We start from the raw sequence: 25895 nt of genomic DNA, 5'->3' as shown, positions 1-25895 counted from the left end.
TAGACGCCTCACAGGTCCTCAACTGGCAGCTTCATTAAATAGTACCCGCAAAACGCCAGTGTCAACGTCTACAGTGAAGAGGCGACTCCGGGATACTGGCCTTCAGGGCAGATTGGCAAAGAAAAAGCCATATCTGAGACTGGCTAATAAAAGGAAAATATTAATATGGGCAAAAGCACACAGACATTGGACAGAGGAAGATTGGAAAAAAGTGTTATGGACAGACGAATCGAAGTTTGAGGTGTTTGGATCACACAGAAGAACATTTGTGAAACGCAGAACAACTAAAAAGATGATGGAAGAGTGCCTGACGCCATCTGTCAAGCATGGTGGAGGTAATGTGATGGTCTGGGGTTGCTTTGGTGCTGGTAAAGTGGGAGATTTGTACAAGGTAAAAGGGATTTTGGATAAGGAAGGCTATCACTCCATTTTGCAACGCCATGCCATACCCTGTGGACAGTGCTTGATTGGAGCCAATTTCATCCTACAACAGGACAATGACCCAAAGCACACCTCCAAATTATGCTAGAACTATTTAGGGAAGAAGCAGGCAGCTGGTATTCTATCTGTAATGGAGTGGCCAGTGCAGTCACCAGATCTCAACCCCATAGAGCTGTTGTGGGAGCAGCTTGACCGTATGGTACGCAAGAAGTGCCCATCAAGCCAATCCAACTTGTGGGAGGGGCTTCTGGAAGCATGGGGTGAAATTTCTCCCGATTACCTCAGCAAATTAACAGCTAGAATGCCAAAGGTCTGCAATGCTGTAATTGCTGCAAATGGAGCATTGTTTGACGAAAGCAAAGTTTGAAGGAGAAAATTATTATTTCAAATAAAAATCATTATTTCTAACCTTGTCAATGTCTTGACTATATTTTCTAGTCATTTTGCAACTCATTTGATAAATATAAGTGTGAGTTTTCATGGAAAACACAAAATTGTCTGGGTGACCCCAAACTTTTGAACGGTAGTGTATGTATACACACATATATATATATATATATATATATACACATACATACACTATATATACACATATATATACACACACACACAATATATATATATATACATACACACACACTATACATACACTATATATACACACATACATATCAGACACACGAATATGCACATTATACACATATAAAGTACACATTGTAAACACACATGCACTTACCTTTTATGCAGGATATTTGTGAAGGGCGTTCAGCAGCTTTGATGGCCCGACAGAGTGCAGCAGACAGTCTCCCCTCCCCCTCCATCACGTCCCGACTAGTAACTGCAGCAGCAGGGGGAGAGGTGTGTAGAGCAGACAAGGGGGGCTGGAGGTGAAAATTCTAAAGCAGCACAGGGAGAGATCGCAGCAGAGACCACAGCTGCTAATAGCTGGGAGTCGGGCAGAAACTCACCTCATGACAGGTGCGGCCCTGGCATCGGGGCCCCCTCCTGTGCTAGCGACGCCACCGGGCATGAGGGGGTCAGTGAGGTCACATTGAGAACCTTTGATCAATCCTCAAAAAGCGAGTGGACAAACAAAAACACAGAAATTGTGATTGGACAACAATGGGTTGTCATCAGTCATGATCTGGGCCGTTAGCGGATAGGCAGCATGCCAGGGCGAATTTCACAAATCTTGAAAAAGAAGGCTCAATGCTGTAAATATTGAGTCTTTGCATAAACTTGATGTATTTGTCAATACAAGATTAAAAACTTATAAAATGCTTATAATTGTACTTCAGTATACCATAGACACATCTGAATAAAAGTTCTAAAAACACTGAAGCAGCAAATTTTGTGAAAACCAAAACTTGTCAGTCCCTGGAGGATTCCAGGCCGCAGTCTGACCACTCATATAGATATACACGTCAGGTCGTTGTATTCCTAGCACAACATCAGATGAGCACAACAAAATCACCCCTGCTTTTTCTCCAAACATTTAAGATAGCCCACAAAGCCTACATCTCCCCTCACAGGGGATTTCTCATGTAGAATTCCTCCGACCATTCCTGCCCAAAATGTAATACGCCACCTGCTGATTTACAGCATTGCTTTTGGTCATGCCCCTCTATTACTGCATTTTGGTTACAAATACAACAATTTGTTTCAGGTTCACTTTTTCTGCACGGTCCTCTTACTCTTGAATGGGGACTTTTTGGTATTTTGCTCTCATCTATGATTAATATCCCAAAACACCATAAAAACTGCTGTGCTATGTGTCAGCAGCTACAAGATAAACAATGCTACAGGTATGAATTGGGAATGCTACTCCCACTTATCGTATTTTTTTGGAAACATTTTCTTTTTTGTTTCGGATAGACTGGGTGGGAACTTTTCTTTGCAAAGAAAGAACCGTTGGAAAATTCTTTAAATTATGGGATAAATTTATACTCCTTCCATCTCATTTGAAACAAAACCTAACAAATTGCTTTGGTTCTACTACTTGGAGCGTAAATTGATAGCGCTTCTTCTTTTAAAGTGGTCTGCATTACCATTGGATGATACGAGTGTTACTTACCCTCCCCTTCCCTTCCTCCTTTTGCCTAGTTTTCCCATATTTCCTGGTTTCCTTGCTTTCTTTGGGGATCGCCTGCTCCTTGAAAGAATAATGTGATTTATTGCTTGCTTGGGCAAAATCCCATCCATACACAGCTGGAAGTGTTGAGCTGAAACTTCTTGACCCATGTTCTTCTTCTCTAAATAACCCCTTGGTTTGCTTAGTCAATAGATATAAGGTCACCTTTATTCCTACACAGTGATATTCAATTGATATGGGATGTGATTGCTCAGGACTACAGCATTAATTTGCTTGTTGTTACGTTTTTGTTTCTTGTATTTGGAAAATGCTTAATAAAATCACCATAAAAAAAAAATAACAACAACTATTTCCGGGAGGAATGTTGACAACTTCAATAGATGCCTTAGACAAAATACGACTAGGACTGAGGAGTAAACCCTTCCCTAATGGTCGTGTTCTGGTCTCCAAGTGACGGCGTGGGTTCTAATCCCACTACTGACACCTGCAATTCAGCAATAAAACTCTTTCCTGTCACTCACCCGTGTTAAAATAAAGTCTGTCATGAGAACAAATTCTTGTGGAAGTTAATAGAGTGTACGGACACTTAAGTCCTGAGATGTTGTCACCATGAACGAACACGGACTCTCAATCTTCTCATCCAAAGTCAGATCCATTATTCCCCCGGTCAGGTATAGAGCCATTTTGTGAAAAATTTTAAGATCCTGGAAGCAGTAATATAAAGTACTATATAGACATATGACATTACACTGTAGTTATATAAAAGGTTCAAAAGTAAAAGTCCCCTAATGGGGGTAAAAATGATGTTAAAAGTAATTATTAACCCCTTGTCGCTGCAGCCGGTTTTAAACTTCCCGACCGACCTACGTTTTTCTTATCTGACTTGTGTCACTTTATGTGGTAATAACTTTGTAATGCTTTTACTTAACTAAGCGATTCTGATATTGTTCTCTTGTGACACTTTGCACTTTATGTCAAGGGTAAAATTTGGTCGATAAATTCATTCGTTATTTATGAAAACACCCAAATTTAGAGAAAATTTGCAAAAATGTGCATTTTTATAAATTTAAATGTATCTAATGTAAAACAGATAGTAATACCCCACATAATAGTTACTAGTTAATATTTTCCATATGTCTACTTTATCTTTCCATTATTTTTTTCAACATTCTTTTATTTTTCTAGGATGTTACAAGGCTTAGAACTTTAGCAGAAATTTCTCACATTTTTAAGAAAATGTCAAAATACTTTTTTTTAGGGACCAGTTCAGTTCTGAAGTGGCTTTGAGGGTACTATATAATAGAAAGTCCATTTAAAGCACCCCATTTTAAAGACTGCACCCCTCAAAGTATTCAAAACAGCATTTAGAAAGTTTCTTGGCCGTTTAGGCATTTCACAGGAATTAGAGCAAAGTGGATGTGAAATCTACAAATTAAATTTTTTTTGCAGAAATTCAATTTCAATAGATTTTTCTTTGTAACACAACTCTATAATTATTGCCCAGATTCTGCAGCTTTTAAAAATGTCCCACGTGTGGCCCTAGTGTGCTTCAGGATTGAAACACCGGCCTCAGAAATTAAGAAGCACCTAGTGGATTTTGGGGCCTTCTTTTTATTCGATTATATTTTGGGCGCCTTGTCAGGTTAGAAGAGGTCTTGTGGTGCCAAAACAGAGGAAACACCAAAAAAAGAGACCATATTAGATACTACACCCCACAAGGAATTCATCTAGGTGTGTATTGAGCACTTTCACCCCACAGGTGTTTCATAGATTTTATTAGAAATGGGCAGTGAAAATGAAAAATTTAATTTTTTCAATAAGACGTAGGTTTAGCTGAACATTGTTCATTTTCTCAACAAATAAAGGAGAAAAAGAAGAACAATATTTCTAAAGCAATTTCTCCAGACTAGGGAAATACCCGATATGTGGTCATAAACTGCTGTTTGGGCACACGGCAGGGCTCAGAAAGAAATGAGCGGCATTTGGCTTTTTGAGCACAGATTTTGCTGGATTGGTTTCTGGGCGCCAAGTCACATTTGCAAAGCCTCTGAGGGACCAGTACATTAGAAAATCCCCAGATGTGACCCCCCATCTTCAGACTTTACCCCTCAGAAAATTAAATTAGGGGGTAGTGAGTATTTTGACCCCACAAGTGTTTTATAAATTTTATCAGAATTGGGCCGTGAAAGATTAAATCTTAATTTTTTCCAATAAAAATTAGTTTTAGCTCAACAATTTTGAGTTTTACAAGGAATACAGTAGAAAATGCCCCAAAATGTGTTCCGAAATGTCCCCAGAGTGCAGCAACACCCTGTATTTGGTCGTACACTGATATTTGGACACACGGCAGTGCTATAAATGGAAGGAGAGCGATTTGCTTTTTGGAGTCGAGATTTTACAGGATTAGTTTTCGGACACCATGTTACATTGGGCTGAGGTACCAGTACAGCGGAAACCCCCGAGAAGTCACCCCATTCTAGAAACTACAACCCTCAAGGAATTCATCTAGACGTATAGTCGCCATTTTCACCCCACAGATGTTTTGCAGAAATTATTACACAAAAGTTGTTGCAGATTGAAAATTGCCATTTCTCCATAGAGACGTCACTTCAGTGCCCGATATGTTGTGTCCAGACACACCCCAGAAATTGTTCTCCAGAGTACAGAGAACTACAACTCCCAGCATGTCCAGGCTGTTATTATGTGATATCAGAGGACATTACAGGTAGGAGGTATAAGAGGTGAGAACTACAACTCCCAACATGTCCAGGCTGTTATTATAGGATATCAGAGAACATTACAGGGAGGAAGTATAAGAGGAGTGAACTACTACACCCAGCATGCCCAGACTTGTATTATGTGATATTAGAGGACATTACAGGGAGAGGTATAAGAGAGAACTACAACTCCCAGCATGTCCAGGCTGTTATGTGTTATCAGAGAACATTAAATGGAGGAGTATATGACAGGACTACAATTTCCAGCATGTCCCGCCTGCTATTATGGGATATCAGAGGACATTACCTGGAGCAGTATATGAAGAGAGAACTACAACTCCCAGCATGTCCAGCTAGTTACTATGGGATATTAGAGGCTGTTACATGGAGGAGGTATGAGAAGAGGACTACAACTCCCAGCATGTCCAGGCTGTTACTATGGGATATCAGAGGACATTACCGGGAAGACGTTTAAGAGAGAACTACCACTCCCAGCATGTACAGGCTGTTATAGGATATCAGAGAACATTACAGGGAGGAGGAATAAGAGGACTACAACTCCCAGCATGTCCAGCTGGTATTATGTGAAATCAAAGGACACTACAGGGTGGCATATAAGAGAGAACTAAAACTACCAGCATATCCAGGGCGTTATTATGAGATATCAGAGGATATAACAGGGAAAAATATAAGAGAACTACAACTCCCAGCACGTCCATTTTATATCAGAGGACGTTACAGGGAGGGGTATAAGAGAGAATTTCAACTCCCATCATTTGCTGACAAACTGTGGAAGAAAACATTGAATCAATCACCTCTCCACATAGCACAGGAGCCCCGCCCCCTCACAGAGCACCGCCCCTCATGTCACGTGATCAACATCACAGGTTCTTCATCCCCCACTTCTCTTCTCCACTGATCAGCTTCGCCGCTCTTGCCCCGTGACATTGGGGTGACGTCATCGCAGGTCCTTTAGCCACAACCTATTATATTTTGCACTGATTAGCTCCGATAACTCCATCGGTCACATGATCCTCATGTCCCCTGATGTCACGTGATAATCATCACAGGTCCTTCATACATCGCTCATTCTTTCCGCTCCTAAGCTCCGCCCCTTGATGTAGCGATCACGTGATCTTGAATTCTTCACAGGTCCTTCATACATCGCTCATTCTCTGCACTTCTAAACTCCGCCCCCTGATGCAGAGGTCACGTGATCTTGAATTCATCACATGTCCTTCATCTACCGCCTCTCCACTACTAAGCTCCGCCCCTCCTGTCCCGGTCACGTGGTGGTAAGGTCAACACAGATCGTTCCGCTATTGCCGTGTAATAGGTAGGAAGCAGCGCTGGTCGGGTGTTCTCACTGTTATCAGTCACCCCTGTATGAGTATACAGAGAGCTGTCAATCATTGAGTGACCCCGCCCACTGGACTCACACCCAGACTGAGCAGGGATTTAACCCCTCCAGTGCCGGCCTCTTTGGGGTAAGTGGTTATTTCTGGTCTTTGTAGTGGTCGGGTGTTTTGTGGGACGAGTCGTGTTTTGTAATGACATAATATTCGCTACTTACAACTTATTCACTGACTTTTATACATTTCTTGTTAATGTCGTTCACCGTGCGGTTTAAGGGAATGTTCACACGTAGCGAATACGACCCACAACACACAAGGAAATCACCCCGAATATTCACCCCAAATGGTGGACGTATAATCCTCCCGAATATCTACTACAGAAATACAACAAGGCCGATCCTCACCTCTCCGAGCGTTACCATAGCAACACGTCCCTTCCATACCTCCCAACATTTGAATTGTATGACTGTCTGGATATCACAGATATTATGGATCCGGTTATGTCGTCTTTATGTTACTTTTCCTATCTTTGGTATAACATTTCCTCATCACGGCGGCAGCAGCTGCAGGACAAACCAAAAGGCTGAGAACAATGAAAGTCAAGAGGGAGACCCTGTGGTTGATGAATTTTCAATTGACAGGTAGCAGAGTTACATGATGGGGATTTTTTTTTCCACTTGTATAACTCTGCTACCGGTCAATAGAAAAATCATCCACCAGAGCCCCTCTGTAGACAGCTCCACACACAGCCCCCCTGTACATAGCTCCACACACAGCCCCCTGTAGATAGCGCCACACACAGCCCCCCTGTACATAGCTCCACACACAGCCCCCCTGTACATAGCTCCACACACAGCCCCCTGTAGATAGCGCCACACACAGCCCCCTGTAGATAGCGCCACACACAGCCCCCTGTAGATAGCTCCACACACAGCCCCCTGTAGATAGCTCCACACAAAGCCCCCCTGTAGATAGCTCCACACACAGCCCCCTGTAGATAGCGCGCCACACACAGCCCCCTGTAGATAGCTCCACACACAGCCCCCTGTAGATAGCGCCACACACAGCCCCCTGTACATAGCTCCACACACAGCCCCCCTGTACATAGCTCCACACACAGCCCCCCTGTAGATAGCTCCACACACAGCCCCCTGTAGATAGCTCCACACACAGCCCCCTGTAGATAGCTCCACACACAGCCCTCTGTAGATAGCTCCACACACAGCCCCCTGTACATAGCTCCACACACAGCCCCCTGTACATAGCTCCACACACAGCCCCCCTGTACATAGCTCCACACACAGCCCCCCTGTACATAGCTCCACACACAGCCCCCTGTAGATAGCTCCACACACAGCCCCCCTGTAGATAGCTCCACACACAGCCCCCCTGTAGATAGCTCCACACACAGCCCCCTGTACATAGCGCCACACACAGCCCCCTGTAGATAGCTCCACACACAGCCCCCTGTAGATAGCTCCACACACAGCCCCCCTGTAGATAGCTCCACACACACACACACAGCCCCCCTGTAGATAGCTCCACACACAGCCCCCCTGTAGATAGCTCCACACACAGCCCCCTGTACATAGCTCCACACACAGCCCCCTGTAGAGAGCGCGCCACACAGCCCCCCTGTAGAGAGCGCGCCACACAGCCCCCCTGTAGAGAGCGCGCCACACACAGCCCCCCTGTAGAGAGCGCGCCACACACAGCCCCCCTGTAGAGAGCGCGCCACACACAGCCCCCCTGTAGAGAGCGCGCCACACACAGCCCCCCTGGCAGGTAATGCCACCCTTCCCCCCTGGCAGGTAATGCCACACAGCCCCCTGTAAGTTGCACTCATCCCCCCCCCTTCCAGGAGAAGTCAATGACTTCAATGTCCATATATGGACAGTGTAGTCACTGACTTCTCCTGGAGAGCAATCCCCGGCCACAGGGTCGGGAATTCCGCTTCAGAAGTGAGTGACGTCGCTGTGTCCATATATGGACAGTGTAGTCACTCACTTCTCCTGTAGCGGAATCCCCGGCCACGGGGTCGGGGATTCCGCTTCAGAAGTGAGTGACGTCGCTGTGTCCATATATGGACAGTGTAGTCACTCACTTCTCCTGTAGAGGAATTCCCAATCCCCGCCGGGGATTGGGGATTCCGACTCCTACGGGGAGCAAAAAAAGACCCTCCTCCTCACATGCACTCTGCTTTCACTCACCGTCAGAAGGCAGGAGTCTTGCAGCGGCGTTCTCACTGGTGTTGATGCCAGCCCGGGAGTGGACCAGTCCAGTCACCTGACCGGTGAGTTCAGATGACAGGTCAGGTGACTGGACTGGTCCATTCCCGGGCCGGCATCGATCCCAGGGAGAACACCGTCGCAAGACTCCTGCCTTCTTCTGATCGCTGCTTCAGTCAGCAGCGATCAGCTGTTTTGAGGCAGCGCCCAGCCGGACATTTTGAAGACCGGGCGGGACAGCGGTGAGAAACCGGGACTGTCCCGCCGGAATCGGGACGTTGGGAGGTATGCCTTCTCTTCCAGCTGTGTCCAGGTGACCCCTATAATGACGTGTGAACTCTCCAGCCTGTGATTGGCTGCATGGGTCACATGACGCCTTTTTTTTTTTTTTATATATATGTGTGTAACCTGCAGCGTTGCTGTGAACACGCGGTGGAGCCGCAGAGGATTCTGGGAACAATGGCGTTTCTTGCGGAACTTGACTTTCCATTGAACTTAATGCAACAAATGCGCAGCGAATCCGCGGTATAAATCCGATATCCTGCGTGTTTATAATCCGCACCGCAGGTTAACCCTTTAACCACCAGGCCAGTTTTCGTTTTTCCCCTCTCCTGTCTTATCAGATCTATAACTTTTTTGTTTTCCTGTCAGTGCGGCGGTGCGAGGATTAGATTCTGCGGGAGGAGTTGTAGTTTTTCAGGGCGTCATATAAAGTATCACATAATGTCACTGCAACTGCAAAACTTCTATGTGGGGTGAAATGGGAAAAACCTGTGATTCCTCTATTGATTTTTTTTGTGTGGTAAAGACGTCATGATAATTTTTTTTTTTTTTCTGCGGTCATTACTATTACGGTGATACCAAATTTCTATAGTTTTTCATGATGTGCGACATTTACAAAGAAAAACGAATTGTTTAAAAAATGTGTTTTGTTTCCCCAAATTCCGAGAGCCAGAACTTTTTTATTTTTCCGTGGATGGAGCCGAGTGAGAGCTTGTTTCTTTTTTGTGGGACTAACTGTAGTTTTTAGTCACTTTTTATTACATTTGTGTTTTTAGAGCTAATGGCGTTTATTTTTTTATGATGTTTATTTTTTGTACATGACTAAACACTTTACCTAAAAACCACGTCTTGTGAGATGTCAGCAATGTCTCCCCAGTATCCGCCATGTGTCAGGTTGTCAGGAGTCAGGTCTTCATTGTCTGGGGGGAAAATGTCTTAATTTTACTCTTCTCACCTGAGAGATGTGCCATAAATGTCTGATATATGGGGGTCCCACCTCTATGTGGAGAACGGGTGTCCCCCGACCCGCCTGGTGAGGTGATGACTACATCCAGGTGGAGAATGAATGGAGAGGTGACCACACATGTGCACGACTCTCTCCATTCACTTGTATAGGAGTTCCAGAAACAGCCGAGCACGGCCAGAGGTGGAGCCGCATCCATCAGACATTTCTGCATATCCTGGGGAGAAATGTCCGTGTTGGGAATACCCCTTTATTCCATGTGTGACGGCTCTGAGAAGATGTTCCTCTCAATGATCAATAAGTGTGGTTCTGTATGTCACACATGATGTTGTCCCCTGTATGATTTCCATCGTCTCCTTTCTTCATAAAGACGTCTGCAGTACTAGATCCTCCAGTTCCTCCAGTTTTGTCATCTTCTCCTCCACAACGTTCCTTCTTCTGAATGACCCACCAAGGATGGACGAGGACAGGAATGAGATGAGCAGAAGAATATTAGACTTCACCTTGGAGATCATCTACCTGTTGAGCGGAGAGGTAAACTTTTCTACATTATAGAACAAGTCACCCATAGGGAAGGGACAATACATAATAGGAAGTAATAGGAAAAATCCAGTGTCCTGTATAACAGCGTCCAGACCATCCAAGTGACGTCAAGAAGCTGAAGATCAGCCACCAATATGGTCAGTTATGTGTCATGTCACCAATGCAGCAATAGTAATGTTGTAGAGCAATGAGAATGACCAGGAACCAGGAGGATCAGGATGACCTCTATATAGAAACATAGAAGATGACGGCAGGAGGAGAGCACATGGTCCATCTAGTCCCCCCAATATTATTTCCTTTTTAGTTTTGGCCTCATTCTATTTTCTCAATGTGTTTTTGTAGGTGAGGTCTCCAGTATTACAGATGTGGGGTCACTAGAGCTCTATACAGCGGGGTTACAATCTCCCTCTTTCTACTGAGGGGGGGAATACTGTGCTCAGTTCTCTAAGCGTCTCTCTCCATACACAGGAGTACACAATAGTGAAGAAGACATCGGGTGACTGTACGACTCCCATCATCCATGAGTCAGGAGGATGGAGCAGTAGTCAGAGCCCCATCACAGAGCCTGCCCCTCACTCCCGGATACATGAGAAGAAGATCTTAGACCTGATCTACAAGATGACTGAGCTGCTGACTGGAGAGGTGACAATGCTGGGAATGCTGGGAAATTCTACAGTAACAGCACTGGAGGTGTCTGGGTGATGACTGTATCATTGTGTGTGTCAGGTTCCTATAAGGTGTCAGGATGTCACTGTCTATCTCTCCATGGAGGAGTGGGAGTATCTAGAAGGACACAAGGATCTGTACGAGGAGGTCATGATGGAGAACTACCGGCCGCGCACATCACAAGGTGAGATATAGATACATAATTTATATATTTATTATTTTTTTTGTTGAAGTGTTAATTTCATCATGTGCAGTATACACAGACATATGATTCCTGATCTCCGATCACACGTTCCTTGCTTTGCTGCAGTGCTGCACTAGGGAATGGTCACAAATTTGTTATAGAAGTTTCCATATAACTGAATGTTATTGTTTCTGCAGCAGGTACATGAATTTTTACTAACCACAGTCACTTGAGTTGGACAATCACAGAAATTTCTGCAACCATTTCTCCATGTGTGAACATAGTCTTATATAACCAGTGACTGATCTGTGCTGCTCTTATAATCTCTACAACATGAGGAGTGTAATTAGTAGTTTTTATGGTCCGTGCATGGCCCAGGAGCCCGCACCGCAGAAAGAACATACATGTCTTATTACGCCCGTGTTCTGCGGGTCGGGCTCTTTGAAAATAATAGCGGCCATGTTTATGGCCCATGATTTGCGGGCGGCTCGCAGCTGACAGTCCGCTGCCGGCCGACTCGAAAATCACGGCCGTGCACATGGCTTCGGTCGTGTGCATGAGGCCTAAAAAGTTTAAACTTGATGGACTTAGACCTTATTTAACCCACTAACTATGTAACTATATAAAATGTCTCTCTCTGTCTATCCCGATCAGCGCTAATATTAAAACCACCTCCCTAATATAATGTAGGTTGCCCTTGTGCTGCCAAAACAGCTCCGACCCATGGAGACGTGGCATCTCCATGGTATCTGGCACAAGACGTTAGCAGATCCTTCAAGTCCTGTACGTTGTGAGGTGCGGCCTCCATGAATCCGACTTATTTTTCCAGCACATCCTACAGGTGATCGATCAGACTAAGATCTGGGGTATTTGGAGCCAAGTCAACTCCTAAAACCATTCCTGATCAATATTTGCTCTGGCGGGGGCATTATCATTCTGAAAGAGGGCACTGCCGTTCGGAATAACGCTGCCATAAGGGGGGTACTTGTCTGCAGCAATGTTTATGTAGGTGGTACGTGTCACATTTACATAAGTGCCAGGACCAGCAGAACGTTGCCCAGATCATCACACTGCCTCCGCCAGCTTGTCTTCTTCCCATAATGCATCCTGCTGCCATCTCTTTCCCATGTAAGCGACGCACCCAGCCCTCCACATGATGTAAAATAAAGCAGGATTTATCGCACCAGGCCACCTTCTTCCATTGCCCAGTTCTGATACTGCCTATTGTAGGCACTTTTGGTGTTGGACAGGTGTCCGCATGGGCGGTCTGACTGGTCTGCAGCTACACAGCTCCATATGCAGTAAGCTGCGATGATCTGCTTGTTCTGACTAGGGATGTCACGATACCAGAATTTGGACTTCGATACCGATACTTCATGTAGTATTGCGATTTCGATACCAATTCGATACTTTGCCAACAATAATAAAAAAAAAAAAGTTCTTCCGTTTTCTGATGTGATGGGCTTGGTGTGATGATGAATTTTGAATGTGCCTCACATTAATAGTAATTAATCCCATCATGTTTCTCAGTTATAATGGGTTAATGTGTAAGGTACATGATGGGGTTAATTACTATTAATGTGAGGAACATGGAGGTTAAATTCATCGCACCTCGCGCCTCACAATAAGTGAAAGAAAGCAGTGTTTATTTTTTTATAGCGTACCCATCATAAATGATGCAAAAAAATTGTTGTACAGGTTATGACGGCCGCGCCAATTCCGAATATGTGTATATTTTATGTATTGAGACTTTATTTTAATGTTTATTGTAAAAAAGGTGTATGTATTTAATATTACTTTGTTTTTACTTTATTTTTAAACTTTAATGTACTGTCACATATCTATATGCCAGTACATTAGCCTGCGTACTGATAGTACATAGGCAGTTGTTAGGGCATACTGAGGTTTATCCTAACAGGAAATATGGTAAGACAGCCCTAGGGTCCTTCAATGCACCCTGGGCTGTCTGGCCATATATGGTATGGCCCTCGATCGCGTCACAGGATTTCCCTGTGACGCGATCCAGGGGCATTCCCGCTTCTCATTTTCTACTGAATGCTGCAGTCAGCTTTGATCGCAGCATTCAGGGGAATAGTGGTGGAGATGAGAGGTTTCTCTGATCTCCGCCATTATAGAGCGGGGCTGTGGTTGTGTACACAGCCATTGCCCCGTTCCTGACAGTAAGTGCGTGCGGTCAGCATGAGGAGATGCGGCCGGCGCTGCACTAATGAGCACAGGCACTGAAGACAGAACATGGGGGTGTTTTGCAGTGCGCCCGCCATGTTCTGTTTTCAGTGCCGCCGCTCATTAGTGCAGCGCCGGCCACATCGCATCATCCTGACGGCGCACACTTGTTAGGACTCAGGAGCGGGGCAATGACTGTATCACACAGCCGCAACCCCGCTGTCATACATTCATGTGTTACTATACTTCGCTGTTCGGCCGCACAGCTAAGTATCAAAATACGTGAAATAGCGGTATCGAACCGTTTGGGGATGCACAGTATCGAAACAGTATAGAAGTTTAGATGCATCGCGCATCCCTAGTTCTGACATTTTTCTATTATAGCCAGTAGTGACTTTTTCAGTAATTTGTCGTACAGTAACTCTTCTGTGGGTTGGGACCAGATGAGCTCCCCACACACATTAATGAGTCTTGACCGCCATTCACCCTGTTGCCGGTACACTGGTTGTCCTTCCTCAGAGCACTTTTTAGTACGTAAGAAGCTTTACATAACAGAAACACCCCACAAGACTGGCAGTTTTTGGGGATAATCTGACCAATTTGGCCCTTGTCATTTTACACTTCTCCATGTTTAAAGCACATTAACTTAACCCCTTCCCTCTTTAGCCACTTTTGACCTTCCTGACAGAGCCTCATTTTTCAATTCTGACATGTTTCACTTTATGTGGTAATAACGTCGAAATGCTTTCACCTATCCAAGCGATTCTGAGATTGTTTTCTCGTGACACATTGGACTTTGTTACTGGCAAAATTTGCTCGAATTGTGAAAAACACAAAATGTTATCGAATTTTTTTTTTCTCAACTTAAATGTATCTGCTTGTAAGACAGGCAGTTATACCACACAAAATTGTTGCTAATTAACATCCCCCATATGTCTACTTTAGTTTGGCATCGTTTTTTCAACATACTTTTATTTTTCTAGGACGTTACAAGGCTTTGAACTTTAGCAGCAATTTCTCACATTTTCATGAAAATTTCAAAAGGCTATTTTTGCAGGGGCCAGTTCAGTTGTGACGTGGCTTTGAGTGCCTTATATATTAGAAACCCCCAATAAGTCACCCCATTTTAAAAACTGCACCCCTCAAAGTCTTTAAAACCGCATTTAGAAAGTTTCTTAACCCTTTAGACTTTTCACAGGAATTAAAGCAATGTAGAGGTGAAATGTACAAATTTTGTTTGTTTTTTTTGCAGAAATTCTTATTTAATCCATGTTTTTTGTAACACAGAAAGTTTTACCAGAAAATTGTAACTCCATATTTATTGCCCAGATTCTGCAGTTTTTAAAAATATACCACATGTGGCCCTAGTGCGGTAATGGACTGAAGAACAGGCCTCAAAAGCAAAGTAGCACCTAGTGGATTTTGGGGCCTTATTTTTATTAGAATATATTTTAGGCACCATGTCAGGTTTGAAGGGCTCCTGCGGTGCCAAAACCGTGGAAATCCCCCAAAAGTGACCCCATTTGGGGAACTACACACCTCAAGGAAATTATCTAGGGGTATAATGAGTGTTTTGACCCCACAGGTTTTTGCAGAAATTATTGGAAGTAGGTCGTGAAAATGGAAATCAAAATTTTTTTCGAAGAAAATGTAGGTTTAGCTAATTTTTTCTCATTTCCACAAGGATTGAAGGAGAAAAAGCTGTTAAAAATTTGTAAAGCTATTTCTACCGAATAAAACAATACCCCACATGTGGTAATAAACGGCTGTTTAGACCCACGGCAGGGCTTAGAAGGGAAAGAGCGCTATTTGGCTTTTGGAGGTCACATTTAGCAGGAATAGTTTGCGGAGGCAATGTCGCATTTGCAAAGCCCCTGAGGGGACAAAACAATGAAAACGCCCAAAAAGAGACTCCATTTAGAAAACTACACCCCTTGAGGAATTCATCTACGGGTGTAGTGAGCATTTTGACCCCACAGGTGTTTCATAGAATTTATTAGAATTGGGCAGTGAAAATAAAAACAATCCTTTTTCTTCAATAAGACGTAGATTTAGCTTCAAATTTTTCATTTTCTCAACAAATAAAGGAAAAAAAGAACCTCAACAGTTGCAAAGCAATTTCTCCCGAGTACAGCAATGCCCCATATGTGGTCATAAACTGCTGTTTGAGCACACGGCAGGGCTCAGAAGGGAAGGAGCGCCATTTGGAGTTCAGATTTTGCTGGATTGGTTTCCAGCTTGTGCCACCATAACAAGACAGCTCTCTAATTATAATGCAGTGATTCCCGGTTTTAGAAACACCCTACGTGTGATCCTAATCTTTTGCCTGGACATTCGACCAGGCTCAGGAGTGAAAGAGTACCATGTAAAATTGAGGCCTAATTTGGCGATTTACAAAGTACTGGTTCACAATTGCAGAGGCTCAGATGTGAAATAATAAAAAGAAAGTGACCCCATTTTGGAAAGTACACCCCTCAAGGCATTTATTAAGGGGTGTAGTGAGTATTTTCACCCCACAGGTCTTTTCCATAAATGAATGCGCTGCGGATGGTGCAAATGAAAAATTTATATTTTTCCCTAGATATGCCATTTTAGTGGCAAAATATGTCATGCCCAGCTTATGCCACTGGAGACACACACCCCAAAAATTGTTAAAATGGTTCTCCCGGGTATGACGATGCCTTGTATGTGGAAGTAAACTGCGGTTTGGGCACGCTGTAGGGTTCAGAGGGGAGGGAGCGCCATTTGGCTTTTGGAGAGCGGATTTTTCTTGGTAGTAGATTTGTTTGAGTATTGCTGTTGTTTCCGTTTATAATGTGGGGGTACATGTAAGCTGGGCAGAATATATCAGGGGCATAGTCAGGTGTTATAATAATGGGGTAAAAAAAACAATAAAATCATCCATAGATGTGTGTTATGCTCTGAAGCAATCCTTTCTGCACAGGCCAGTGATAAATGTCCTTTCTTATCCCCCTTTTGGTCCACAATCCCCAGCAAAATTCCCCAAACTGCAAAGGTGCGAAGTGTTGCCCTGGTATAATACGGGCAGCGTCGCTTCCAGCAGATATGTTTGGGCCCTCCCCTTCCTGGTTCCCTAATTTTAGGGTCTTGATAAATCGCCTCTTGAAACAGAAGAAATGTTCCCCTCGGGCTGCACAACTGCATATTTTTTATTTCCTGACTTATTGGAGCCTTAACTAATTTTATGTTTTCATGGACGTAGTGATATGAGGGCTGTTTTTTTGCGGGACGAGCTGTAGTTTTTATTGGTAACATTTTGGGGTACATGCGACTTTTTGATCACCTTTTATCCTATTTTTTGAGAGGCCAGATAACCAAAAAACCGCAATTCTGGCATAGTTTTTTTTTTTGTTTTTTTTATACAGCGTTCACCACGCGTTATAAATTACATGTTAGCTTTATTTTGCGGGTCAGTCCGATTCCGGCGATAACTAATTTATAGCACGTTTTTATGTTTTACAACGTTTTGCACAATAAAATTACTTTTGTAAAAACAATGTATTTTTTCTGTCGCCAAGTTGTGAGAACCATAACTTTTTAACTTTTTCGTTGACGGGGCTGTATGAGGGCTTGTTTTTTGCGAGACGAGTTATAGTTTTTATAGGTACCATTTTTGGATACGTGCGACTTTTTGATCACTTTTTATTCCAATATTTGTAGGGCAAAGTGACCAAAAAACAAACTCTGGCATAGTTTTTTACGCTGTTCAGCGCATGTAATAAATAATATAATATTTTTATACCTCAGGTCGTTACGGTCGCGGCGATACCAAATACATATGGTTTATTATTTTTTTCAATAATAAAGGACTTGATAAGGGAACAGGGGGATTGTGTTTTATCTTATTACTTGAAACTTTTATTATGTTATCAAACTTATTTTTTTCACTTTTTTTTTTCTTTTTTTTTAATTTCTTTTTTTTTACACTTGTTTTCAAGTCCCACTAGGGGACTTGAAGGTCCAACTGTCAGATATTTTTTTTTCTAACACATTGCGCTACCTACGCAGTGCAATGTATTAGATCTGTCCGTTATTCACTGACAGCAAGCCGATTAGGCTTCGCCTCCCGGCGTAGCTTATTCGGCTTCCGTAGTGGCAGAGCAGGAGGCCATTGTGTCTCCTGTCGCCATAGCAGCAGTCGCCAGTCCTGATTGCCTGTGAGGGCTGGCGATCTGCTAGCAACCGCTAATATGCAGCGATCGCTTTCGATCGCTGCATCGAAGGGGTTAATGGCAGGGATCGGGGCTAGCTCCAGTTCCTGCCGTTACAGGGGGATGTCAGCTATAACATACAGCTGACTTCCACCGCTGATGACGCCGGATCAGCTCCTGAGCCGGCGCCATCTTGCCGGCGGCAACGGAAGCCGTTCAGGCTCCACCCCCGGGCGGGGGCTGGAAGTTTTCTGTGCTAGGCAGACTGGGAGGCCATTATTAGGCCTCTGTTTGCCATTGCAGCCACCAGTACCCAGGCAATTTAATTGCTGGGGTTTCGATGAGCTGCAAACACCTTAAATGCAGTGATCGCGTTTGAGCACTGAATTTAAGGGGTTAATGGCCGGGATCGAAGCTAATTCCGGTCCCCGCCATAACACCTGGATGTCAGCTGTAAGATACCGCTGACATCCGGCGATGATGGCACCAAGCATTTGGCATATGGATAGGGCAAAATGCGGGAAGCACTAACTTTCCACGGCGTACCCATACGTCAAATGTCGGGAAGGGGTAAAAGAACTGACTGTTCACTTGCTGTCTAATATCCCCCCCTTGTCAGACGCCATTTGTCACGAGATCATCAATGTTCTTCACTTTACCTGTCAGTGGTTTTAATGTTACGGCTGATCAGTGTATAATGTATATGGAGGAGGACAGTGTGGGTCGTCTCAATCATGCTGCTGTCATGGTCTCACAGAAAACCAATTACCGGTAAATGTGTATATATATTTCCCATATCGCAATAACCGCACTAGAAAAAGGAAACGGGTTTATATTACCGTAGAGCTTCCTCCAACACCTCAGTGGTTTCCCATCCCTTGTAGAGAGGAAACTTGGAGTAGTTGTTTTCCTTACTACAGGTACTTTGTCTGACTGTGGGTTCCCTCTCATGAAATTTTGATTTTGTCATTGTTCCAGGGCAACAACGTGGTACTCTTTTTTTGTTTGGCACAGGGTTTTTATATTAATATATTTCAAGTTTACTCACATCCTTAGGCTGCAAAGGCAATTGTGTATTATGGCGGAGCAGAAAGCCATTGGTTCCCCACCATTCACTCTTACAAAGCAATGGGACCGCGATGCAGGTGGTGAGACGCACAACATTGTAATTTCGGCTCTGATAAATAAACATAGAAGTGTAGAGAGAAGTGTGTGATCTATAGACAGATATACAGTAGTCATGTATTCAGCCACTGTGTGTTTCCTGCAGATGGATCCAGTAGGAGAAATCCACCAGAGAGATGTCCCAGTCCTCTGTATTCCCAGGACTGTCCAGAGGAAAATCACAATGTCCCAGAGAATCATCAGGTAGATGGTGCCAAAGTCTCATCAAAATATGACCATAAAGTAATTAACCCGTAGTTCATGCTATATATTTTTTTCTTGTTTGTTTAGGCCGAAAACATGATCGATATTAAGGTTGAGGTTAAAGATGAAGCAGAAGAGAAGACGGATGTAATGGCTGATCAGCAGTGTAAGGAGGGGAGACTTCAATTAGTTGTAAAAAAAAACCTGTTTTGAGGGTCACCTAGATATTACTCTCATCATCACATGTAAAGAATCTTTTCCGTCACTATGTTTCCTACAGACGGATCCAGTAGGAGAAATCCACCAGAGAGATGTCCCAGTCCTCTGTATTCCCAGGACTGTCCAGAGGAAAATCACAATGTCCCAGAGGATCATCAGGTAGATGAAGCTGAGCCGTATACCAGATCTATATAGGGGTGTGCGGAGCTTTTTGGTCCTGCGGTCATAGATGTGGTCATAGATGTGATCATAGATTTTGGTGGTTTCTTATGTTGATCTGTTAAATTCTTCGCACTCTCTGCTGTATTGTACTGAATTGTTACATATGTGAAATCAGGGGGAAGATCTGACGAATATTAAAGAGGAGGATGAAGCAGAAGAAGAGCGGGTGAGGGGCGATCAACCATGTAAGAGTGAAGTGGAGGAGGAAATTCCAGGAGGTGTTACCACAGGTCAGTAATAATGAATTTAGAAAGTGAATTGGGAGGTTTGTTAAGGTGGGGTTCCTCCTTAGTTCTACATTACAGTAACACTTCAGACAATGTATTATACTTAGTGCAGGACCTGAGGGAGCTGTGACTGCACATAGAAGTTCTCTACAAGGTGTTCTATGAATCTGGTCATGCACTAGGCTTAGCATCAGATTTTGGGGGGGCACTAGCTGCGATTAACAGCCGGGATCTGAGAGAACTCAGTTTAAACACTTGCGCAGCGAGATCAATGCTGATAGGCGGCTCTTGTTGACTTTTCCAGCCTTGCGCTGTGTGTGAAACTATCCTCACAGTGTCGTTTTGTTGTAGCGTTTTTCCTGCCTTTTTTTTAATAACCAAGAACGCTGCAGGCAGATGTTACATGACCGTTTATAGTAAAATCTAAAATGCACTTCACACAATGGGTGTTTTTTTAATTGTTTTTTTTTCTGCCCTTTCGGTGGATGTTTTGCGTCCGTGGCATTTTTTCAAAACGCAGCATGCTTCTCTATAGAACCAGAAAAACGGCAGAAAAGAATATGTTCCAAATGTACAAATAAAGAAAACAAAAACAAAAAACTCCAGATGAGACGTTTGTAAAACACACATGAAATTCATTGTGTTTTTTACAAGTCAAGAATTGACACGCAAATTTGTTGCAGAAATTTCTGCGACTTTTTCCATTCATCTGTATGAGGCTCGCAGAAATTCATGCACGGAAACTATTCTATTGACATGAGTCTCATCTGCAGAAGTTTCTGTATTAAATCTGAAGCATCTGAATTTACAAATGTCAGTAGATTGTGGAGGAACTACATATCGCCAATGACTTAAATTTTGCGGGAAAGGGTTAAACATAATTTTGTTCTAGTCAACAACAAAAAACATAAATTTTGGTACTTTTTTAATTTTATGTGGTTCTTCTATTACAAGTCCACCAAATAATAACCGCTGAGAAAAAAAGATCTTTATTATAGTTCTATATTTAATATGCGGCTGGGAACAAGAATTGTGGAAGTATTAGAAAACACACAAGGTCCCCATGACAACTCTGCACACAAATCACAAGGGGATTTGTTTTTCTTTTTTTGGTAATCCAATCTTCCAGATCCATGATTATTAGGAAGCTCGTATTTCACATGTAATTATTGTACATACAAAGATGTTTCAGTGATGATCACTTCACTAGGTCCACCTTATTAGTACTTGATAGGACCCTCTTTCCTCTTAGAACTAGGGTTGTCACGATACCAGAATTTGGACTTCGATACCGATACTTCATGTAGTATTGCGATTTCGATACCAAAACGATACTTTGCCAACAGTAATAAAAAAATGTCTTCAATTTTCTGATGTGAGGCGCGAAGTGTGATGATGAATGTGCCTCACATTAATAGTAATTAACCCCATCATGTTTCTCAGTCATAATGGGTTAATGTGTGAGGCACATGATGGGGTTAATTACTATTAATGTGAGGCACACGGAGGTTAAATTCATCACACCTCGTGCCTCACAATAAGTGATAGAAAGCAGTTTTTATTTTATTTTTTTACAGCGTACACATCATAAATGACGCAAAAAAATTATTGTGCAGGTTATTATAGCCGCGCCAATACCGAATGTGTATGTTTTATGTATTGAGACTTATTTTAATGTTTATTGTAAAAAAAAAAGGTGTATGTGTATTTTTTTTAGATTTAATATTACTTCATGTTTTTACTTTATTTTTAAACTTTAATGTACTGGCATATATCAGATATATGCCAGTACATTAGAATGTGCAAGGATAGTACATAGGGCATACTGAGGTATATCCTAACAACTGCCTAACAGGAAATATGGTAAGACAGCCTTGGGGTCCTTCAATGGACCCTGGGCTGTCTGGCCATATATGGTATGGCCCTCGATCGCGTCACAGGAATTCCCTGTGACGCGATCCAGGGGCATCCCCCTTCTCATTTTCTCCTGAATGCTGCAGTCAACTTTGATTGCAGCATTCAGGGGAATAGCGGCGGAGATGAGAGGTTTCTCTGATCTCTGCCGTTATAGAGCGGGGCTGCGGATGTGTAATACAGCCATTGCCCCGCTCCTGACAGTAAGGCTGGGTTCGCACGACCATGTTACGTCCGTAATGGACGGAACGTATTTCGGGCGGAAGTCCCGGACCGAACACACTGCAGGGAGCCGGGCTCCTAGCATCATAGTTATGTACGATGCTAGGAGTCCCTGCCCTGCTGCAGGACAACTGTCCCGTACTGTAATCATGTTTTTAGTACGGGACAGTAGTTCCACGGAGAGGCAGGGACTCCTAGCATCGTACATAACTATGATGCTAGGAGCCCGGCTCCCTGCAGTGTGTTCGGTCCGGGACTTCCGGCCGAAATACGTTCCGTCCATTACGGACGTAACATGGTCGTGTGAACCAAGCCTAAGTGCGCGCGCGGTCAGCATGAGGAGATGCGGCCGGCGCTGCACTAATGAGCGCAGGCACTGGAGACACAACATGGGGGTGTTTTGTAGTGCGCCCGCCATGTTCTGTCTTCAGTGCCGCCGCTCATTACTGCAGCGCTGGCCGCATCGCATCATCCTGACGGCGCGCACTTGTCAGGACTCAGGAGCGGGGCAATGGCCGTATCACACATGTATTACACAGCCGCAGCCCCGCTCTCATACATTCATGTATTACAATACTGAGCTGTGAGGCCGCACAGCTAAGTATTGAAATACATGAAATAATGGTATCAAACCATTTAGGGATGCACAGTATCGAAGTTTCCATGCATCGTTTATCCCTACTTAGAACAGCCTGAATTCTTAGTGGAATGATACAACAAGGTACCGAAAACCTTTATTATAGATTCTGATTCATAACATCACTCTGTATAATCCACTACATCCTGAAGATGTTCTATAAAATTGAGATCTGGTGATTGTTCAGCCATTAGGATATACAGACCTCAATGTCATGTCCGTGAATTCAGCCAGAGATATGTGCTTTGTCAATATTAGGTTCTTGTAATAAAGTGATTCCCAATTGGCATTAAAGGGTAAAATGTGTTGGCAGAGGACAGGTGGGATTGTCAGACAAGGTTATGGTTTTTTAAATATGTTTGATTTATCAAGTTAAGGTTTATGTAATAAAAGTGGTGACTGGGTGTAGGCCAGAATCCTGGACTTTATAATTGATAGATATTAAATGCACATCTATGTTTTTATCAAAAAGTTCAAAATAGTCATGGTCCTCAGTCCCCAACGATGTTATGATGTTCCACTCGATTTTGGAGCTTTGAAAATTCTTGCAAATTAAAGCAAAACTTTACAATTTTACCGCGATGTTAGGAAACATCCGTCCCTTTAAGATTACAATGACTACTAGTCTAGCTTCCAGGCGGTTCTGGTTTTAGTTGTTGAGCTTATTCCACTTCTCTGTCTTTCTTCCTATCAGATTGAAAGGTGGAGTATTTAAATCTGGGTTTGTTCTGTTTTCTTTGCTTGTGATTTTATTGGTTTCCAGGTGTTTGATCAAGCTATTGACTATACCCTGTACCTTTTGACTATTTGCTCTTTTTGGAAATGGACATCGGCTTGTCTCTGGATTACCCTTTGCCTACTGATTTGGACTTTCTGCTCTGGTTTTGACCTCTGATATTCACTAGCTTTGTGATTTGGACTTTCTGTTTACCCTCTGGCCTTCTTGGTATCTGCTCTGGTATTGCCTGCATTGCACCTCTTATCCAACACCAAACTCTGTTAAAACAACCTGGGTTCTATGCTGCAAAGTCTAACCTGCCTTGTGGTGGGCTCTGTCGAAAACCATAGAGTAGCCTTAAATTCCGTTGATCAGAGTTGTGACAGATTTGGGGTTACGGATTTATTTGCACGCTCATTCCTGACAGTCTCCAACAGCCTTTGGGGAATCGCTAACCTAGCAATTTCGTAAACTTCCCTCTGGGAATTACTCAACTGGTGATCCCATTACACGTGATTTTTGTAAAGTCATGGCAAAATTTCAATTTCCTGCAATTCTCTGTAAAAGACAATTTTTTAGCATGACGTGAGATTCTTGTACATGCAGTTTTTTAGTTATTATTGAGAAATACTTGCAGCAAACATTAGACATCTAGGGCAAAGTCCACATGTGAGTCAGAGAAATGCTGGGACTTCGGAAAAAATCTTTAACCAAGCAGTCAGAGATGCAAGCAGCTACTGCAAGGATTACATGAGTGTTCAGGCAGGCTATGAGTACATGGAACTTGAGCAGAGACGCATCTCCATTTTCTGCAGTCTGTCTACTCTTCTCTGAGACTGAATTTGTAGGACAACCGAGGGTGTACAGCAAATATATAGAAAAGGAGTCACCTAGTGGCAGTAACTTCGAAGAAAGCAAATATCAAAATTGCTAGATATCAGGTATACTATAAGATTAACAGAACTTTTTTAATGAAAAGTCAATTTAAAGTGTTTTTTAAAGGATTTATATGGCTGGAATCAGGAATTTGTTTTTTTTGTGGCAGTATTTGGTGCAGTTTTTGGGCCAAAGACAGTGGTGGTTTTGAAGGGAATGGCTCAAACCTTTCCTTCCTGCTGGATCCACTTCTGACTGACTATAAAAAAAAAATATATGAATCCAGCCTAATTTGTTATAAATTTATCTACTTTGTGGTTTGAAAAATATAAAAATCACAAAATCCTTTTTTAATCCTTACAGAAGATGCCAGTAAGAACTCTGAGGGAAGCTTCATGTTATCGATAAATTACGAAGTAGAAGATGAAGATATCATGCAGCAGTCTTCAGGAGAAAACCTCCTTATCCTTAATATACATCCAGGACTTCACACTACAGATCTTTCATATAATTTCCCTAATCATAAGGAACATTCTCCTGACCAATCCCATATTGTTACTACAAGTACAACTGAGAAAAGGGGTAAAAGGTTTCAATGTGGTAAACCGTTCACAAAAATCTCAGGTCTTAAGCACAGAAGAATTCAGACAGGGGAGAAGCCATATTCATGTTCAGAATGTGGGAAATGTTTTACAGATAAATCACATGTTGTTAGACATGAGAGAAGTCACACAGGAGAGAAGCCGTATTCATGTTCAGAATGTGGGAAATGCTTTACACAAAAATCATATCTTAATATACATGAGAGAAGTCACGCAGGAGAGAAACCATATTCATGTTCAGAATGTGGGAAATGTTTTTCACAAAAATCAAGTCTTGTTACACATGAGAGAATTCACACAGGAGAGAAGCCGTATTCATGTTCAGAATGTGGGAAATGTTTTACAGCTAAATCACATCTTGTTTCACATGAGAGAAGTAAAAAAGGAGAGAAGCCATTTTCATGTTCAGAATGTGGGAAATGTTTTATACATAAATCACATCTTGTTGTACATGAGAGAATTCACACAGGAGAGAAGCCATATTCATGTCCAGAATGTGGGAAATGTTTTAGAGATAAATCACATCTTGTTAGACATGAGAGAAGTCACACAGGAGAGAAGCCATTTTCATGTTTAGAATGTGGGAAATGCTTTTCACAAAAATCAAATCTTGTTAAACATGAGAAAACTCACAGAGGAGAGAAGTATTTTTGATGTTCTATATATGGAAAATGTTTTACATTGAAATAAAAATGTTTAAAAAAAACACCTTATTTTTGTTTGGAATATGGGAATAGTTATAAGAGCAAATAAATATTTTTAACTCATTAGGTTGTTCACAGACAATAACCCCTTGGCGATCTGATGTGTAATTTTATGAGATTAATTCAAACGTCCTTTAACCTTTCCCGATATCTGCAACGTAGATACAGCACTTTTGGACAAGCATTTCCACAAACTGTACAGCTGGACATACATTTAGAGCAGTTTTGAGACTGACACAAATTTTGGTTTTCACAAAGTTTGCTGCTTTGTTTTTTTTGTGGCAATTTGCATTAACTCTAGATTGTTATGAAGAGTGATCAGATAAATTGCAATTAATTGCAAAGTCATTTCTTGCCA

General features: G+C 42.7%; 1 protein-coding gene across 1 annotated transcript; it reads left to right on the top strand.

The window, feature by feature from the left end:
* Positions 1–6132: 6132 nt before the first annotated feature.
* LOC142694540 (uncharacterized) lies at positions 6133–25546 on the top strand. The gene is made up of 9 exons (XM_075847612.1): positions 6133–6586; positions 10450–10613; positions 11091–11264; positions 11349–11472; positions 19099–19235; positions 19284–19362; positions 19477–19574; positions 19753–19867; positions 24595–25546. The coding sequence occupies exons 2-9, from the start codon at positions 10536–10538 to the stop codon at positions 25485–25487; spliced, it is 1698 nt and encodes a 565-aa protein (XP_075703727.1). The 5' UTR covers positions 6133–6586; positions 10450–10535; the 3' UTR covers positions 25488–25546.
* Positions 25547–25895: the final 349 nt, after the last annotated feature.

Source organism: Rhinoderma darwinii, chromosome 1, assembly GCF_050947455.1.
Source record: "Rhinoderma darwinii isolate aRhiDar2 chromosome 1, aRhiDar2.hap1, whole genome shotgun sequence".
In the NCBI taxonomy this organism is placed as follows: domain Eukaryota; kingdom Metazoa; phylum Chordata; class Amphibia; order Anura; family Rhinodermatidae; genus Rhinoderma; species Rhinoderma darwinii.
The sequence above is the reverse complement of the archived record's forward strand: the minus strand, read 5'-3'. Positions and strand labels throughout refer to the sequence as shown.

Bases quoted from the DNA above. Each gene is read 5' to 3' on its own strand.
- LOC142694540 (XM_075847612.1), top strand. From the start codon at position 10,536: ATGGACGAGGACAGGAATGAGATGAGCAGAAGAATATTAGACTTCACC. The intron at 11,265-11,348 runs GTGACAATGCTG...TGTGTGTGTCAG, and splicing joins CTGAGCTGCTGACTGGAGAG to GTTCCTATAAGGTGTCAGGA. The intron at 19,575-19,752 runs GTAGATGAAGCT...ATGTGAAATCAG, and splicing joins ATGTCCCAGAGGATCATCAG to GGGGAAGATCTGACGAATAT.